The sequence below is a fragment of the Pelodiscus sinensis genome, chromosome 1 (genome assembly GCF_052426305.1).
Source record: "Pelodiscus sinensis isolate ZL-2025 chromosome 1, ASM5242630v1, whole genome shotgun sequence".
Lineage (NCBI taxonomy): Eukaryota > Metazoa > Chordata > Testudines > Trionychidae > Pelodiscus > Pelodiscus sinensis.
In genome coordinates, this window is record NC_143052.1 from 129,935,615 (window position 1) to 129,952,913 (window position 17,299).

General features: G+C 42.4%; 1 protein-coding gene across 2 annotated transcripts in view; it reads right to left on the reverse strand.

Annotated features, from left to right (window-relative positions):
• Positions 1–17,299, reverse strand: part of LRP6 (LDL receptor related protein 6) — a 200,777-nt gene that overhangs the window by 14,541 nt on the left and 168,937 nt on the right. For both annotated transcript variants that reach the window (XM_075901099.2, XM_075901104.2), the window contains 6 exons: positions 16,249–16,439; positions 9,203–9,412; positions 7,650–7,775; positions 5,381–5,617; positions 2,134–2,244; positions 505–735 (listed from right to left, as the gene is read on the reverse strand). In XM_075901099.2, the coding sequence (XP_075757214.1) occupies positions 505–735; positions 2,134–2,244; positions 5,381–5,617; positions 7,650–7,775; positions 9,203–9,412; positions 16,249–16,439 (1,106 nt within the window). The remainder of the gene's footprint in view (positions 1–504; positions 736–2,133; positions 2,245–5,380; positions 5,618–7,649; positions 7,776–9,202; positions 9,413–16,248; positions 16,440–17,299) is intronic.

A 17,299-nucleotide genomic window follows, 5' to 3' on the forward strand; every position in this document is an offset into this window, starting at 1 on the left:
ACAATCACTCCCGATCATTAAAGATTCCATAGAACTCTCCACAAGTACCCAATACAGGGAATTTGTCCCTGAGAGAGGGCAATTCCCAATAAACACAAGTGATTATATTCCATCTAAGTTCCCATTAATTTAAGACAAGTCTCTGGCTTTATTTCCTGAGCCTATGTGCTGTTTAGAATCGTTGGTGCCATTCCACTAGCCCCAGAAGAGGATGGATTTCAGAAGCGGAAGAATCGATCCTTTGGTGTGTGTCTATATTGTTACTAGTAACTCTGCTGCTTGTAGATAGTGCTGTTAGAAATCAAACAACAATTGAGTAAAAAACCACAAAGGGTTCAATCCTGTCTTCCAAGAGCCAGGTGCCTAGAATCATATACCTGGTGCAAACATCTACTTTGCTGGCAAGCATGAACAGGAGCTTCCACGATAAGTACATAGTGCCATTAAGAGACAGAATAAGGAAACCAGTGTAAATTTTAAATGCTTAGACATCTTGATACTTACCTGGGAGAGATCCTGACAGAGAACTTGGGTGAGGCACATAACCAAGTGGTACAGAGGCTGGGCCATGCACCACATAGTCATTAGTCATCGTTTCCCCATCGCCTTTCATGCGAGGGCACAGCACTCTCTGGCAGATAAAGTACATTGCTCCAACCACAAAAACGGTGAGGATCACGCCAATGATCGAGCCTATGGTATTGTTGGCTTGTGGTGCTGGCTCCTCCGTTGTGTCTAAATGGGAAGAGGTTAGTCAGATTCTGTAACTTTGGTTCGATTCAACAACTTCAGATACACTAAGAGTAGTCTACACAGCAAGTAGTTATTTTAACATAATATTGAGCCTGAGGACTTCTTACTCGAACTCCTGTAACCCTCATTTTACAAGGAATAAGGGAAGTTGGAGTAAGCGTGCTCTACTTCGGACTGCCTACTGTGTAGACAGCGGCAAAAGCAGAAATAAGTTATTTCAACTTAGGCTACACAACTGACGCAGCTCAAGTTGCATAGCTTATTTTGGCATGAGCCCTGCTGTGTAGATGTGCCCTGAGATTAGCATTTATGCCACTCTCCCCAAAAGAAAAATTGGAAGCCTATGCTACTGAGCTTCCAAACCACTTACAACAGACTTCTAATGAAACACAAGGTGTGAATAAATGCCCACTAGGGACTTGGATGACATTTTTACCTGTAATTAAAGACTGTTACTTTTCACATTTGTCCTAAGTAGCATGTGAAAATCTAGAGGAAATGCCATTACTCTAATTAATACCATTTACTTCCACTCCTCTGCTGTCTTGGGGTTTATTATTCATGGCATAGGATTCACTGATGCTAAACACGAGAACCAAAGAACCAATGTCCAATTGTATTTCCAAAGGCACTTAGGCTGCCCTGTGTGCACTTCAGATTGATGGTATCAACTACATCTGATCATCTGTCCTAGAAGAATCATCTCTGTGAGGCAGTGCCATTCTGAAATGTTATTACAAGCCCAACAGCGGCCAGACATGATGCCATTCTGGAAGGCAATGATTTTTTTTCTAGGGCTCTAGAGGCTTTCAAGGCAGGCAGACACAAGGGATATTATATTCCAGAAACCATGATCTGCAACTATCAAGCAATCAGAGAATTACATCAGCTTTAGGCACAAAGAAAGCTTTTAGCATTTTTCTATGTGAAGAGACAGGAGCACTCTTAAGGTTCTTCAAGTACCACTTGTGAATTCTGTGGCTGAGAGAACCATGACTCAGAGCAGAATGGGTCTGACAGCCTCAGGACATTGTGAAGAGATTCTTATAGCACAGAGAGTGCTTCCACCTACACATACATGCATATTATAAAGCAAGATTTACCATTTTTAAAAATATACGTTTTTGTAACTCTTTTGAACCTGAGACATTTGTCAGAATAAGAATTTTCATTCCAAAAAAGCGACATGTCAATTAGCTCTTCCCACTCTAATGATCCCTGTGGATTACTTTTTGAGCAACAGGTGAGGCAAGAGCAGCCACCTTAAAATCGATGCATGTGGCTTTATTAGTGGGTTATTAGAATTCTAATTAACTGAGGAGGTAAACAACCATCTTCACTGGCTACCACCATGTTTCTGATCTCAGAATTCACACTTACAGCATCCTTGCTCATCTGAGCTGTCACTGCAGTCCAAGTGGTGATCACACTTCTTGTTTTTCCCAATGCACTGGCCACTGGCGCAGCGGAACTGATCGGTTAAACAAAGCACTGGCGAGGGAAGAAAATGTCCAGAAATGATCAATGTCAGATACTCAAGAAAGCAAAGGTTCTGGAGGTGGGTACGGCAGGATGGACCCTCCCCAAACTGGAACTCCCTCATCTAGCAACATCTGTGGTCCAGCAGGACCACAGGTGCTCCTGGAACAGGGAGTCCTGGCTGGGAGCCCCAGTAGCAAGAGGGCTGGCGGCTTGGAGCCTGGCAGGTAGTGCAGCAGAGGCCACAGCAGCCCCAGCAGCAGGGCCAAGGATGTGGGCAGCCCTGATAGCAGGGCCAGGGCTGGAGATGCAGTAGCTGTGGTAGCCCCAGTGGCAGGACTGGTGCTGTAGATGCAGCAGTCCCAGCAGCCCCAGAAGGGAGGCCAGGGCTAGGGACACAACAGCCTCAATAGCGGGGTTGGGGCAGTACGGCAGCCTGGAAGGGGGGAAGGCTGGGACCAACATTGGGAAGGGAAGGTAGTCTGGGGAGCTGGCTGCAGGGGACCTCTTCTGGTCCGTCAAATTCCTTCGTTCAGAACCGTTCAGGTCCTAAGGGTGCCGGATCAGAGAGGTCCAACCTGTACAGTGATAATCTGAGTGTGTGATTTCCTGTTTTCAGGGTAATAAATGTAGTATCCTGTACTGAATGAACTCAGAGGCAGAAGGCCACAATATTTATAGGAAATTAACCTTGGATACAATTAACAGAAAGCACACAAGTTATAATTACTAGTCACATTATCTATTACATATTTGGATTTTGAATGAGATAAAAAGAATTAAATTACAAAACCTTGTCACACGGTTAAAAGATAAAAGTTATTACTTTTCTAAAAAGATAACATTTTTTTCCAACATCCTCATCATACTCTTCTTCCTCCCCTTTCTTTCCCCAGCCCTGTCATTCCCTCCCTGTACGTGAGAAAAATTCTAGGGCATTGGACAAAATATTTTTATTGACATTGTCAATTTAAACCTGAAGTGGAAGAAAGGAAGGGACTGGAACTCTCCCAATTCAGGGTGCAAACACGAGTATGTGACTATTAGTTTGGAGAGATGAGTCCTCCAGGGAGGAAAAGGTGTTAAAAGGGTTTAATTTACAAACAAGGCACAACATTATGACTAGTAACAGAGTAGAAAGGGATGTATAGTCACCTATGGTTATTGAGAAAACTAAACTGAACAATAATTATCCAAACACCTGCATTCTGGGTAATAATGGCTGTCAACTGATCAGAGTACATTTTATATACTGTATGATTGTGACTATCAGTAAGAACGCAAGGCATTGTTAGACTAGTGTGTGACAGAGTGACAATATCTTGTCATAACTGATAAAACTGAGATAAGCTTGATTGAATCAATTTAAACCATATTGAAATAGGGAGAGTATCTTTGTGGTATGTTGTATTACAAAGGCCATGGTGTAAATGCTATTATAGAACTGAATGTATCCTTTCTAGTAGGAAGGGGGGATGCCAGCAAACTTCCTGTGATGAGCTGTGAAAGTCCTTGGGGAGATGTGCATATACTAGTTAATACGAGATTCTCCAGAGACCAACAGACAAAGAAGAGTCTTTGGATAAAACCCCCTTGAGTTTAAGATGACTCAGGGGCCTTCTTCCTGGTACAGCATATGGAGAGGACTCCTGATTCAAGGAGGGCCCCAATCCTCAGGGGAGGAATGGAAGGCTGCCACATAAAACTGTGTGGTTGTTCTGACATTAAGCTCCTATGAGGTTGTAGCCACAAGGAAACCCCTAGAGTGAAGTGATGCCCAATTAATAGGTGTGCAGGCTCTGGCACTGTTTCAATATGATTTCTCTGCAACACTTTTTACTTTCAGAATAAGGTAGGTTCACTTAGAAACAGCTGTGTGGTAACTTGAATATGAAGCTATTACTGTTATCTGTCTCTGAAAAGGACACGAGCAGATTGTCCTTACTGGAAATGATGTAGCAAAAGCAGGGAACTGGGCAGCCTGGGAATACACTAGGTAGAATAGAGTGAGACATGAGTATTGGGTGCCCTTGTTGGGTGCCACTGAGAAAAAATATAGGTGCAGCTGCCCTCAGAAATAACATTCTTATTTTCCTTAGTAACTGGTGAGGGCATCCTTTCTCACACGCATCAGACAAGACAACGCCACATCAGCATGCCCATTTTTAAACCACCTAAAACTTTGCAGCCAGAAGCTTCTCATTCTAAAGAAAAGCTATCAACAGAATCAGACCCTAATCATGTGAAAGACAGGATGGCTTTCAAGACTGGTAGTGGATAGGGAGACTTTCATTCAAAATCAGTTAGCTTGTTGAAATCTGGCTTAGGTCATTAGTCTGCTTAATCATTCTCAAATGACGGCTGGCTTGGGTCCTGGTCATAGCATCTGACTTTAAAGCAGCCCTTTCGATTCAGAGATTTTTAAGGCCTCAGAAGAGCAATGAATGGATGTGGAAAAATGGAATGCTCAGAAGTGGCCCCTCCAGGCCAAGAAGGATGCGGATGGGACAGTTTGCCTGTGTTATGCTTGGTTTAACTGACACAGAACTTCAGACTCCAGCTAACATGAAAATGCATTTATTATTATTAATAATAATAATTATTAATAATAATAAAAAAGCCCTCTAAGATTTTAAAAATCAAAGGTGATTTGGATTTGGCACATTTTGCAGCCGCCTTTTGCTGGGGTTTGCAGGTGGTGGATATCTCCAAATCTCTCTTATCTGTCTGCAATCTTGCCCATTCACACATTCACCCACTTTAAATTCCATTGTATTTGGATATTACATAATAAATAAATATTTTCCCAGTTTCCATTAATTAGTGAGAGGTATCAGCACACACCTAAACACACAATTAAGTCCAATACTATGAGATTTTTAGAACCTGAAATAACATTCTTAAAATAGCAAGTGTTCATCAGTAGAGCTTAATGTGCTTTATAAAGGCCAGTCAGTTTCTTTAGCCCATTCTACAGATGGGGAAACAGAGATAGAAAAGTGAAATTACTTGCCCATGCTCACACAGCAAACAAGTGGTGGAGCTGGGAATCAAATCAAGAGCCTCTGGTTCCTAGTCCAGTGCTGTATCAACTGGCGTCAGATTTTTAAAGGTATTTAGATGCCTCACTCCCAAGTATCCACTATACCTTCACAGTTCTTTTCATCAGAGTTGTCCTGGCAATTTGCCTCTCCATTGCACCGGAGGGTGCTGTCTATGCACTGTCCGCTTTCACAGTGGAACTGGGAGTCTGAACAGATAGGACAGTTCTTTTCATCACTATGGTCTTCGCATTCAGTGAATCCATCACAGCGCCAGGCCACGGGAATGCAGTCAATCTCCCCTGTGAAACAGGTGAACTGCTGAGGGGAGCAGGTTGGGGGTTCTTTTGGGAAAAAAAAAGAAAACAAAAACAAACCCAAATGAACCCATCAATAATCCATGTCCACAAGCAGCACACCTTCAAGTAGAGAGGCAGGAGAACCTAACTCTTTGGGCAAACATGCCGCATGCGAAAGAATTTTTCTCCTTCAATGATCTGAGCTGCTCTGAGCCAGCTCAGATCAGAGTGAATGCTCACATCACTAGAGTACAATCTGACACAAAGACAAGATGAAGAAACATATGCATGCAAAATTCAAAGGGCAATTCTCCACCCACAACGCCCTTTTCAACAGCACAGTCTACCCTTCTCTTGTAGTTCATTAAGTCTTCAAAGGGCTTCAATTTGAAGTCAACACATGAAGAGTGTTTCTCTTCCTCCTTTTCTCCCCCTTTCCCCACTGTGTACACAAAAGATGGCTCGCTTTCTTTTTAATGTTCGACAATAATTGTATAGAAAACATTCAAAGGATAAAATGTGGTGCAGATGGATGTGCTGTGACTCAGTGTCTAGTTATGTGCCCTCTATTACTGTGTTCAGTCAAACTTGTTTTAAAAAGACAAAAAAAATTGCTCCATCCAGTCAACTCCTGCTATCTCAACACAGCTGTTAGCAGTTATTTAACATTTACTACAGTAACTGTTAATCTTATGTAGTAAGCATGCATTATAAAAAAAAGAGAGGCCCTTTTTTGGCCTAGCATGAAGTTTGCACTCAGAAAATATCTGGATTATGTTAGTTCTTTTTCCACTGTGTGACCACATGTCGTCTTGCTGGCTACAGAACTGCGCAACAAATCCACTCAAAATGTCAACAGAAAGAGAATGAAGCTCCTGAGCTCTGCTTTCCTCTCCTCTTTGAGCCAGCAGAGCCTGGCCACAGAGGCAACATTTTGCATTGCTCTATAATGACGACTCCCCATGTGCAGTTTAGAACGCCATGCATGGGATGATTTTGAAGGCCAAAACGAAGAGGAAGAAGGAAGGATAGAAGATATACAAAGCAAAAGGTACGAGAATCGAAAAAATCTACAACATTTTGAGGAAGCAACTTGGTATTTTAAAAAAATTCAGTGCAAGAATCGTTGATCCTTAACCTCGTGCTTTCAATTTGTGCACGTGCGAGAGAGAATTTAGCAAAGGCAAAAAGTTGACAAATCAACACACTAGCAAATAAAGTCCTCAGTTTAACCATAGATCAGATACAAAATTGGCAAGAGAGATTCCAATTCCCCTCACTGTGCTCTGCCAAAATTCTCCTCTAGAAGAATCACCTCCAAGCTCTGTGGGTTAGTCAATCCTTGCACTCTGCTGAGAAGGCCACCAAGGGGGCCAATTACCCAGCTCTGGTGTGGCGCTAAGTCGAAGACTGAAAAACTCATTTGTACTTTCTGTTGATATTTATTGGAAGAATTATGCAACCCTAAATTGAGCCTGCCAGAAGTAGTTATGACAACTGTTTTACTGCACCCAAAAAATATTTGTATTTTTATAAGCCACTTACGCAAGGTTCACAAAAGAGTGCTCTGTACTCCCTCTGCTGGCTGTTTAGCAGCAGCTATCTTGAAAATACCTCTTGCCAACAGCTCTTTGTTTAGCATTGGTGGTCCTGGGAAAGCCACACAAAAGTGTTGTGGTGTGCTTTAAAGTAGTAGCGCACATAGCATTGATTAAAGAGTCCCATTAATTACAGCTGTTTTCAAAGCCACCTGCTTGTCAAATAGAAAATGTTATACCAACAGAGGCAGGAAGGAAGCGGCTCGACTTTCTCAGATGGGATTACAGACTATTGAGTAAGAAAACCTGAAATAACTTACTTAGTAAGGACAAATGGAAATTTGTATATTTGAAAAGCCTTCTTGCCTCAGAGTTAATTAACGCAACTCAATGGGACAGGTTCAATTATGGAGCTATGTTAAGAGATACTTGGCATTTGCTTTTCCTTCCCAGATGGAAGCATGAGGCTAACGTGAAGGCCATCCTAACCCCATTCTAAGGGCTCAACTAAGGAAATACAGGCACCTGGAACGACTCACCTCCACAGGATAGTTCATCCTGAAGAAGAACAAGGTGCACCGGGCAAGAACATCGGGTTGTACCATCACCCTTCACAATACAAATGTGCGAACACCCGCCATTATCTTGAGAACAAGGATGCTGTCCTGCAATTTATAAAGAAGATCTTTTATGCATTAACCTCCACACATCTGGTTGAGATCATCTAGGGTGAAGAAAATCACTGGCAGACCTTGGGGGAAAAATCATCCAGATTTACTCTCTCAGGCCCTGATCCCATGAGCACAGACAGAGTTGATTCCTCTGCACTTCTGCAGAGGCCCACTGGCTTCTGAGGGGCTCTATATGGACACGGGATTCACCTGTATGGAGCTCATTATGGCCACTGCCCTGCTTCTTTTTCTCCCTCCTCAAGTGGAAAGCCTTCAAGACAAGCAGCTCTAGTCATCTATAATTTATAAGTGAATTGAAGGATCAAAAAAATTAATGCAGTGCAAATCTTTAAAAAAAAAACCACAGTAAACAAAACCTATGGGTTTGTTTCTTGGAAAGATGGAATTGGTTCTAGAGGAATAAAACAAAGGTACCTACGCTTAAAAATGAGAGTCTCTCTCTTTCTTAAAATGGCTGCAAAAGAGCAAACTTTTCTGATTTACAAAGTCTGATGCATTTGCACTGCCTCCAAAACTCAAATGAGTACACTCTAGATAAATGTGTCTTTTCATTTTAATGTTTAATAAGGATGCCCTGTTTCTTCTTGAAATTCTTGACAGATTTACTGTGATTAATGGCAAACAAAGCTACTAGTCATCTGCTTTAATTAATGTCCCCAGACAGTTTCCTAAAAAATTCTCCAGTTCAAAGCACACATCATACTTATGTTAACGTGATTGCTTCCTCTATGATGGCTGTGGCTCCACTGGGCTGCACCCATCCCCAGTCAACTTCCCATTCATGTCAAGTTAGACCAAGATGATATTTTAATCTCTATAGCCACTCAATTCTTGGCGGCTGTCACAGGACTATGCATATGGTTGCTGCCCATTAGGGGATGTTTACACTGGAAGGCATCATTTCTAGCTCGAAGAGACCAGCACTATTTCCTTCTGATCAAGCTAGTGTGCTAAAAATCAAAGCGTACTTGCAACGGTGCAAGGGGAGGGAGGGACCAGCCGCCTCAAGTTTGTACCTAGGCGTTTGGACAGGACCATAACTCGAACCATCATGGCTTCCCTTCTCTTTTTAGTGTGCCAGCTCAATCAGAGTTAAAGTGGATATTCCTCAGGTGGGAATAATCACATCTTCCAGCTCTGACGTAGATATACTCCGAGTGACAGAATCCAATAGTGTCTTTTTGTGATGGTCTCCTATCCAACTGGGACACAACCAAGAAAAACTCATTCCACATGGGCTCTTTATTAGCCTTTTGGACACTACTCATTTGGGATGGGTTTAAATCCATAGTCTAGAAAGAAATGTCCCCCGATGCCATTAATAATCCCCTACGCTGCACAACTCCCCACCCGTATCAGCTCATCCCCCATTGTTTCTTACGAAGAGGGATGGTACTTACTGTATTCTTGGATGTTTAGTTCTTTAACTGCATGTATGTCACTGAGCTGTGCAATACGAGCCTGGACTTTCATACGTCCTTCTCGACCAGTCATGTCCATTTTTTCAATCATTTGCTGCTGCCTGTCAATCCAGTACAGCCAGTTTTCAAATACTGTCAGCCCGACAGGTTGCAAGATATTGGAGTCTTCTAAAACTATTCGATTGGCCCCTTTGGAAAGGAGATTATGGTTTAGCAATTGGAAGCGATTGAAATATTATCATGAACATACTTTACACAGATGCAAACATGCATATTACACACAAAGCCCAATGTCCTCAGTAGCAATCCAAATTGAAATTCTGCAGCCAGATCTCCAATATATAACACCCACCCACCCATGGAAAAGAAGTTCCAAGATAGCTTCTGGGTAATCCAAAAAAAAGGAAGGTGTTTTTAAATGATATATGATAGCGAGTAGTACAGCGAGCACAGTAACATTTTTGGCACTTTGATATTAAATTCAGCTTTATGCTTATTCAGTTTTTTCATTTGGTACTGCAAACTGTATTGTACTGATAATGCATAGATGCATTCTAAAAGCAGCTGGATGTAGAGCCGGCATCGATAGGTTTGGTAGCTCATAACCCCAGCATCTCTGGGGTGCTGCATAGTTATGAAAGTAAAAAACTTGCTTGAGTCCCAGCACACCTTTCATTACAAATTAAGAACTAACTGCATTGTGTGAAATAGTACTTCCAGTTGTTTTAAACCTGCTGCTTATTAGTTTCATTAGGTGGCCCTTGTTCCTGGGTATTGCGAAGGAGTAAACACCACTTCCTTATTCACTTTCTCCACACTATACAGGATGGCCTTACTTTCCTTTAGCGCCGCAATTATCTAGTGGCCCCATTGTTTGTTTGGCAGGCTTCCTGCACCTGACATACTTAGAACATGTTTTTGCTGCAAGTTTTTCAGTCTTTGGGTAGCTGCTCCTCAAATTCTTTTTTTGGCCTGCTTAATTGTATTTTTATACTTGCCTTGACAGAATTTATACTTAATTTTTAAAGGATGCACTTTTGCCTCTAAGCATTAGTTTTACTTTGTTGTTTAGCCATGATAACACTTTTTGTGGGGGGTTTTTTACATTTCAAAATATGTTTTATTTAATATGAGTCTATTATACTGTTTTCAAAAAGCTTCCATGCAGCTTGCAAGGATTTCACTTTTGTGACCATGCCTTTTAATCTCCATTTAATTAGCGTCTTCATTTTTATGTAGTTCTCCTTTCTGAAGTTAAATGCTACTATGGTGGGCTTCTCTGGTGTTTTTTCTCCCACAAGGATGTTAAATTTAAGTACATTATGGTCACTATTACCAAGTGGTTCAGCTACACGGTAATTTGGGGGTTTGGCTCACATGAGGGGATTAAAACTTTTTCCAAAGAGAAGTAGTTTTTCTCCCTATCCCTCATGGAATGGATCAAGAGCAATTTTAAGTTTGGCATGGGCTTGAATTGGGGGAAGGGAAGGCCTGTTGTTGACTTCTGTTCATCAATATGATGTAAAATTGTAGTGAAGACAAGGCACGTTGTAGTTTTCACACTGGCTTGTAGGAAAATGTAAACCCTTAACTCACTCTAGGGTTGCCAGGTGTCTAGTTTTGAACCAGACAGTCCAGTATTTGAGCTTTTTGTTCAGGAAACAAATTGAGAAAATATAAATGAGAAAATATAAATGTCTGGTATTTTCTAAATAAGATGTAATGTAGATTGTGATGTAAAGTCAAGTGTGTCTGGCCTTTTTGTTCAAACCATCTGGCAACCCTTAACTTACTCATAGTCCAACTCAACCTGAAAAACTCTTGTGAAAATGACAAACTGCCTTGCCTTCTCTAGATTTTCACTTTGTATTAGTTAATTTGAGTTAGGAATACACCTTTTCCCCCCAGTGAAGACTCCCTCTCAGCTCCCCATATTAGCAACCTAAGCAGCAGCCAGAAGAAGCACATGAGCTGAATGTTTATGCTGAACTCATAGGCACTTGATTATTCAACAGCACTGACTTTTAAATAGCCATTGTTAGATTTCAGAGTTAAAATTCCATTTTGATTAAAGAAAGCATAGTTCATACTTGTCTCAGAGCTACTGCTGAAGATGGCCTGCAAACTTACTCTGCACCATTTTACATTGGCTTTTTACATTTATTTCCTTCACAACTCTAGGGTTAGAAACTTATATTTAGCGTCCCTCCACACACACAAAAGCTGTGATAACACTGCATAATTAGCTGTGAATTAAGTGAATTGGCAATAGATTCAATGAGTTTATTATGCCTTGCACTTAACACTTACTTTTAGTCACACACACGCATCACAGAAACTAACAGTATAGAAAACCCACAGTTGAAACATTTCGATCCACATCCAAGCACTGCCAAATCTTCTGCAGTGTTCAGGTCATTTCTATCTTACACTTGTTTTTAAAATTTACAGCAAGCAATAGCTTGTGAACACGTTCAATTAGACTATGATCCCCCCCTCCCACCCCAAAAAAGATGTTTTTTTAAAAGACACTAGTACAGTGATCACCACACATAAAAGGCTATAGGTTTGGTTTTTTTTTTCCCAAGGAATGTGAGCACAAAATTTGCTTTTGGGATCAAACAGTTATCTATTTGTGATGATTATGATTGAAATTGAGTGTTTTATTATTTCATAATCTCAATAGGTTTTCTATTCTTCAGTCAGTGTTCATTAATATCATTACCAATGTTTTGCATTTTATAGTCTTTCATTAGATGCTCTCTAAGTGCTTTACAGTAAGTTAAACTAATACTTATCTCCATTTTAAGATGGGTAAAGTAATGCACAAATTGATACAAATTGTATCAACTATTGAACCTATTATACTTTTAGTCGATGGGATGTAGCTAAATGGAGGTAGCTCCAGGAGCCGACTGCATCTGGGACTAATCCTGGCTTTCGCTGAGTCCAGCAGCCCCTGGCTGCTGCGAACAGGGGCTGCTTGGCAGCAACAGCCCATCTGCAGAGGGTGTGTGTGCGTGTGCCTGTGTGTGCGCATCTCCAGCTCCCCACTAGGACCCCTACAGACTGGGGTTGCTTCGCAGCAGCCTCCCCTACCTCCACCCCCTGCTGCCTCTAAGGGGGGGGGGGGGAGGGAGGCAGGCAACACCCTGGAGATGGTGCTTGAGGGAACCAGCTTTTAAGACAGCTCCCCACCCCTTCCAGCACTGGCTCCTGTTTCCCCACCTTGCTGCCTCTTATAGAAGGGAAGGAGATAGGGGAGGCCTTTGCCTATCAGATAGTCGATTAGTCGCTTATATCCCTAATTCCTACAGTAACAGGAAAGCCCCTCTTTTGCTGTAGCTTATGTCTACACTGTGGGGTTATGCCAGGATAACTATGGTGCCATAGCTCTACTGTTATACAAATAACCTAGGAATCATGGCTTTAAACTATAGATACTACTTTCACTCAGTGACCTGGAGCTACACAAGTGATGAATTTGGCCCTAGGAAAGATGCTGATGGATCCATACAGCACTGAAGGGCAACCTAGGCTACAGAGTGGGACACATGAATGGCCCTCCATCTCAGTCGGCTGCAAGATTGTCGTCCCCAAGATGATCCCCCGGAATAGGGTAGTTTTACTGACTGGGCTGGTGTACCTAGAATTTGTGGGCAGTGCTGACTGATCCATAGCAGCGCTTTAATTGGATGCAGAGGGAGCCCACGGTTCTCACAATGTTGTGTGCAAACAGCACATGCCTCACTTCACATTCCCTTGCTTTACATAGGTGTCGCTTTTGTAATAGTAGTAAGAAAAAAAAACTATGAGATGAAACCCAGCAGAATCTGGCAACCCTGTGCATGGGCAACAATAAACAAAATGTTTCATGGGCCACACACAGAACCCCAAAGGGCTGCAACCACTGCTGTAGAGAGCAAGGATGTTACATATCAGGTAACTGACTGATTGAATAGTCAATGCCTTTTTTTATTGAGTATTCGATTAGTCAATAGGGCGCCTCCACCTTTGAAGTGCGGCAACAGCCCTAGGGCTGATGCTACACTTCAAAGGCAAAAGCACCGAAGCCCAGAGTCAGCTGGGGACTCTCCAGGGTCATCTGGGGACAGCTCCATGTGGCGCTGCTGCTTCGAAGTATCCCTCCCTTTCTGAGGGTATGTCTACACTACCCCGCTAGTTCGAACTAGCAGGGGTAATGTAGTCATCCGCAGTTGCAAATGAAGCCCAGGATTTGAATTTCCCGGGCTTCATTTGCATGAAGCCGGCCGGCGCCATTTTTAAATGCCGGCTAGTTCGGACTCCGTGCCGCGCGGCTACACGCGGCACGGACTAGCTAGTTCGGATTAGGTTTCTAATCCGAACTAGCTGTACTCCTCGTGGAACAGGGTTAGATTAGAAGCCTAATCCGAACTAGCTAGTCCGTGCCGCGTGTAGCCGCGCGGCACGGAGTCCGAACTAGCCGGCATTTAAAAATGGCGCGGGCCGGCTTCATGCAAATGAAGCCCGGGAAATTCAAATCCCGGGCTTCATTTGCAACTGCGGATGACTACATTACCCCCGTAGTTCGAACTAGCGGGGTAGTGTAGACATACCCTGATTGAGGCAGCAAAGGGGGAGGGGGATGACTAGGGGGAGGGGGATGACTAGTCAACTATCCTGTTGATTATCCGATAAGCATTTGCTTATTGGATAATCGACTAGCTCTTCACATCTCTAGTAGAGACACATATCCAGCTTGATGAAGGAATTACTAGGTGAGGTTTCATGGCCTGTGTAATGCAAGAGGTCAGCTAGGTGACCAAAATGGCTCCTTCTGCCCTTGAAATCTATGAGTATAAGTCATCTGTCATAGTCGTGAGATGCCAAGAAGAGGGTGGAGAGGCATAAAGAGATACTTGAGAAAGGGAAGGTATGACCATTGCTGTCAACCTTTAAAATTACTGTTTCACTCTTTTGGATAGAGTTCTTTTATGATCCAATAAGGGGGTGAGCGATCTGCATGATATTTCTCAGCATATTGCAAAAGCTTTAAGAGACAGATTTTTAAGCTACAACTACCTCAGTTTTTCCACCCATATTTATGACCAAGAATAATTTACTATTTGTGACTAAACCAAGACACTGACATTTATCCTTCCTGAAAGTGGGGACCACAAAGTTGACAAAGCAGCCATTAGTCCCACCAGAAACGTCATAACGAAAGAGCCTAAAGGCTTATAAATCCATATTTCCTTCAGTTTAAAAATGACTAACTGGACTATCCTCCTGCCATTACTTTCCTCATTCAAGATATGCACTGTCCAAAACTTACTTTTTTCTTTACAACAGGCTAAATTTTCAGCAAACAAGAGAGGAGGGGCTATAGATGATTCAGCATTAAAAATTATGCCCAACCTTTAATTTAGTAAACATAGACACTATTTAAGTGCAGAATTTTTACTTTATAAATTTTGCTCATGTGATAGTATTGTGTCTCCATCCATATTATCGTGTTGCAACCTTCCTCCATAATTCAGATCTTAGAGTGAGACTCTCCTGAATTGCCCAATCTTGCCCAAAAGGCCAAATCCTGCTCGTCTTAAGGCTCATCTACAGAGGGAAACTGACCAGAACAGCCATTCCAGCCTAGCTCCCTGTGTGGATCCACACAGCACAATAAAAGCCAATATATTCCAGAATAGTAAGTGTATGTCCAAAAAAAAAAAAAAAAAAATTATTCTGGAATTTATTGACCTTTTATTTCAAACTAGTGTCCACACGAGGAGCTATTCCAGTCCATGCCTTTACTCATCTGAGAAGTCCAATTGATATCAATAGAAATAGAACATAACTGGGCCCCAGGTATCTGTTGGAAGCATTCTTCTTTCTCCTAGCCTATACTCCAATCACATATGAAGCATATTCTCTCTCTTTGTAACAGTAGCAGCACTTGCAGATCCAGGAAGCAAAAGAGGTTTTTAAGAACACACATGCAGAAAAAGTATGCTCTCCATTTTTTAAAAAAAGTCTATTAATCGGGATTCTTTAACTAGCAATCTGTCTCAGCAGTAAAGATTTACACTGGTAGTTGCTGTAATTCATCTTGCAGTACAGGTGTCTAACGGTAAGAATGTTTTTGAAAAAAATTTCCTCCGTGTTCATGGAAGGAATGGTGAGGATTTAATAAACAATATATGAAATTATGTGACAGCTGCACGTTTAAAAAAAAAGTACGATGGTTTAAAAACAAAGGAGCGGGCTATAATTTACACCAGCCTTCTACTTTGGTGTTCTAAAAATTGACCTAACAGATGGAAAAGGAGAAACAAGGAATGAATAAGTCTTACATGTCATTTAAATCATGCAGATGCTGAATCCATGGTGGTCAAAGTCATCCCAGAATACATTATAGCAAACTTTCAATATTTCAAGGCACTGTGTGTGGTCTAATACTTGATTAAGAGTTAAGACTTCTTTTTCTGGATCTTTGATTAACTTATTGTACATCAGTGGGCAAACTGCTTATGCTTGCAGTGTGTCAGGATACAATCTAAGCTAAGCAATTTGAGTTACTTTAGTAGTGTAACTTTAGTAGTGTAATTGACATAGATCTACTTACTGTGGGGTCCACACTGTGCTGGATTGACGGGAGAAACTCTATCGTCAACTCCCCTTACTTATCTCGTTCTGGTGGAGTACCAGAGTTGATGTCCAAGCAATTGGTAGTTTATTTAACTTGTCTTCACTAGATTGCCTAAATCAACCCTGGGTGATTGGATCGTCACAGTGTCAATTAACCCAGTAGTAGCCAGTGCATGTTGACTTAACACTACAGCAAAAAATTTCCACCAAATGGACATTTCCTGGTTTGCTTGACAGATAAAAACCCATGACAAACAGCAGTAATTATTTGTGAACTGGCTTTGAGGGGGAAGCTCATTAAGGTCTTGAAACTAGAAACTGAAGTGAACAGCACTAATTGGAGCAACTATTAGTGCAAATGAATATCTGAAAGGAACAGAACATAAGTTCTACTCTACCTGAAAGGTCACTACTTTCAATTCTCCGGAGGTCTGAATCAGCCCAGAACAATTTACTCAGCTGGCTGTCAAGGGCCAGGGCTACAGGTTTACTCAAGCCACTGAAAAAGAGGATCTCCCGTTCAGTTCCATCCAGTGCTGCCCTCTCGATTTTGGGTGACCTTTCCTGCAGATTAGTGAAGTACATGTACCTGTAACAGGAAGAATTAGGGTCAGACAGATTTGTAAATTATGCAGGTTTTCAGCAACTCTTTTCCTCTGTCTCAGAGACAAATTTCTTCCTTTACTTCTGTACTGAAGAAATAGAAGGGGGAGGGAAGAAGCAGCTATTTAACACAACTGATTTGGGGAAAACCAACCATCTTCAATGTAGGGCTAACACTGACCCTTCCCTTGCATAGATGCTCTGCAGGGGCAGGAGGATGGGGAAACAAGCAACCAGAGCTGAGCATACATGCAGGAAACAAGCTTGCTGTGCCTCTCAGTGCTCTGGTGTGCAAGGGAGGGAGCCAGCTAGCACTGCCTATGGAACTGACCATCTGTACAGGAGGTGTTTCTAGGCAGGATGGGGCTATGTCTCTTGCCCTGCTTGTGTTGGGGAAAGGAAGGCAGAGTAGAGGGAAAGGATGTAACCAGAATTCTCCTACAGCTCCCTGCACTCAGCCCACACTCCTTCTACTGCTCGAGACCCAGCTCCACACGTACTCCCCTCCAGCTTCCCCACACCCAGTTCTGAACTTTCCCCACTGCACCCAGACCCATGGTCTTTCTGCTCTACACCCAAGCCTGAGCTATCAATCCAGAAAGGTGGTCAGGCTGAAGAGCATCATTCCCACCAGGAGCCAGGTTGTTCTGGGAGTTCCAGGCCCCATCCTCCTTTTGCATCTCTACTTTTCATGAAGCTCCAGAAACTTGGATCCAATCCTCAGCCCTACTGGGGACTAGGTGTGCTGCCTGCTCCACTTCTTCCCAAGGGTGGGAGTGCCCAGGGGTGCCCAAGGGTTGCAATACTGGGGTGGGGGAGAAGCACAGAGTTACAGCACCCCTCAAG